We start from the raw sequence: 3,008 nt of genomic DNA, 5'->3' as shown, positions 1-3,008 counted from the left end.
ATTACAATTACTTTTATTTTGTAATTAAATTACGTAATTCCGTTACATGTAACTAGTTACTCCCCAACACTGCTGATTCCAAATAACATGACAGAAATCGTAGTTAGTAACGTAATCCGTTACATTACACATTTTAGGTAATGTAATCATATTACTTTTGACCTAACTCATTTATCACATTGATTTATAATGGATAATAGTGATTTCTATTTTAAATAAATTAAATAAATGCTGTTCTTTTTAACTTCATTCATCAAAGAATTCTGAAAAAAGTATCACAGGTTCCAAAAAAAATATTAAGCAGCAAAACTGTTTCCAACATTGATAATAAATCAGCAAATTAGAATGATTTCTGAATGATAAATGGGAGTAATAATTGACAAGATTTTCATAATAATATATAATATTTCATAGGAATATTGAAATATCATTTATTTCCCTATTCATTTGTTGTGTCGTGCCAAAATGCTTAATAAACATGCTTTTAGTCCCAGTGTCCTCATATGACATTAACGTCCGGTTTCATAACAGAAAGTCGTATTTTGATTTGAAACCCATAACATTTTCTTAAGATGTTGATTTATGACACACAGTTTAAAAATTAGATTTAAATGATAATTACAAACAATTATCATATTTCCACATTGATAATAAATCAGCATATTAGAATGATTTCTGAAGGATCACGTGACACTGAATGGTGTAATGATGCTGAAAATTAAGCTTTGCATCACAGAAATAAATTATATTTTAAAGTATATTAAAATAGAAACCAAGTATTTTAAATGGTAATAATATTTCACAATATCACTGTTTTTTCTGTATTTTTTATCAAATAAATGCAGCCTTGATGAGCATAAGAAACTTCTTTAAAAAACATTACAAGTCTTACTGATCCCAAGCTTTTAAACGGCAGTGTATATTTTCAGTTTATTTGGTGAGTTGTCAGTGCACATGTAACATATTTCAAAGATAATATAAATAATTATAAAATTACATATGATGTACGATGCACTTTTGAGTTCAACTAGTTGCATTGACTATCAATTTAAACTATAATACATTTCATTTGCAAAGAAATGCAATAAGTGTCTGAAAATATTACATTCAGTATATTCTTTTAAAGTGTATTAATTCTGTAATAATAAATACTCTTTTTAATAATAATACTGTATTAACCTCTTAAGACCCGGCAAAGCATTTTAAGAAAAAAATTAGTATTTTTTCATGTCATTACATTGTTTAGAGCATTAAAAAATGTAAAAAATTATATTTAATTCATAAGCTATGCTACATCCTCGGTAGAGGACATCGGGACTCAATTAAAAAAAAAAAAGAATAAAAAGACATGAATGAACATGCATAGGCTCGGGACTCAATTTAAAAAAAATAATAATAAAAAGACATGAATGAACATGCATAGGCAAAAACAACTGATTTTTTTAAAATCAATACATTTTTATATTCAGGATTTTTTTTTTTTTATCAAACTTTGTATAAAGATAATTCTCAACTGTTATAACAGAATGATTTGATATACCATTTTTCTTTCTGCAAAATGTGTGTAAAATGGCCATAAACAGGTTTTCTCATTATATACAATGTATCTATAAACTAAATCAAATTTTCTTATTAATGTGTTTTTGGGGCAACGTGTAATGAAAAAAGAAGTGTAATAATGGGAGTAATAATTGACAAGATTTTCATAATAATATATAATATTTCATAGGAATATTGAAATATAATTTATTTCCCTATTAATTTGTTGTGTCGTGCCAAAATGCTTAATAAACATGCTTTTAGTCCCAGTGTCCTCATATGACATTAACGTCCGGTTTCATAACAGAAAGTCGTATTTTGATTTGAAACCCATAACATTTTCTTAAGATGTTGATTTATGACACACAGTTTAACAATTAGATTTAAATGATAATTACAAACAATTATCATATTTCCATAAGAGTGTCACTAAATTAATATCAGACATATTTGAAGACCAAGGAGAGGGAGTGGTCATAGTGAAAGATCCAAACATTTAGTATCTCTGAAAAGCCCTGAATGTGCTCTGCACAGGACATCCAGACTAAAAACTGTGGCATGTAACGTCTCAGAGAAATACACTGAAATAGAATGTCCTCATATGAGGACGCAGGGTCAGAGGAGGTTAATGTAATAATATTTTTGAAGTGACTATTTAAAAACTCTGGTCTAGTTTGCAAATAGGCACTATTTATGTTTGTCTGGAAAAATTATTTTAGATAGGTAAACCTCAAGATCAGAATGTTTTTAAATGCATGTCCGAACTTTTCACTGGCAGTAGAAAAGTAAAGTATTTTACGCCCGATATTTACTGACACACTTCATCTCTAAACTGAGCTCCAGCAGCAGTGACTGACTCGTGTTGTTGGTGTTTCTCAGGTTATGGGAACCGCGTGTGGATAAACCCGTCTCAGCGCACCGGCGGCGATTACGTCCAGCCGTCCTCGTTCTCTCGTGACGGAGATAACGACTGGAGCCGAGGAGGAGGAGGAGCAGACGTCAAGAGCTCCGACTTCAGCTTCAGTGGCCAGAACAGATTCTCAGCACTCGCCTCGCACAGTCACTCTGATAAAGATGTACAGAGCCCCACGGATGATGTGTAAGTGCAGTTTACATCCATGCACTCGCTGCTTAACCAGAAGAGTTCATTTGCAAAAACCGATAACTCCATTTTTATTTTTTTCAGAAATCACGTTTTTTTGTTTTTTATTGCGCATTCCAAGTAATATCAATCGAACTGCAGTTGGTTTGTTTTGATTAAGTAATAATAACTTAAAGGGGTCATCGGATGCCCATTTTCCACAAGTTGATATTATTCTTTAGGGTCTTAATGAAAAGTCCATAACATACTTTAGTTAAAATTTCTCAATGGTAGTGTAAAAAACACCCTTTTTACCCTGTCAAAATCAGCTCTGTTTTTAGCAAGCTGTTCTAGTCCATGTTGCTTTAAATGCTAATGAGCTCTGCTG

The 3,008-nt window shown here is 31.0% G+C and overlaps 1 protein-coding gene across 1 annotated transcript in view; it reads left to right on the top strand.

The window, feature by feature from the left end:
• The window catches only part of nup42 (nucleoporin 42), a 9,975-nt gene that overhangs the window by 1,279 nt on the left and 5,688 nt on the right, over nucleotides 1–3,008 (top strand). Inside the window, exon 2 of the mRNA XM_016494077.1 lies at nucleotides 2,419–2,638. Within this exon, the coding sequence (XP_016349563.1) occupies nucleotides 2,419–2,638 (220 nt within the window). The remainder of the gene's footprint in view (nucleotides 1–2,418; nucleotides 2,639–3,008) is intronic.

The sequence above is a fragment of the Sinocyclocheilus anshuiensis genome, unplaced genomic scaffold, assembly GCF_001515605.1.
Source record: "Sinocyclocheilus anshuiensis isolate Anshui unplaced genomic scaffold, SAMN03320099.WGS_v1.1 scaffold2100, whole genome shotgun sequence".
NCBI lineage: Eukaryota > Metazoa > Chordata > Actinopteri > Cypriniformes > Cyprinidae > Sinocyclocheilus > Sinocyclocheilus anshuiensis.
The sequence above is the reverse complement of the archived record's forward strand: the minus strand, read 5'-3'. Positions and strand labels throughout refer to the sequence as shown.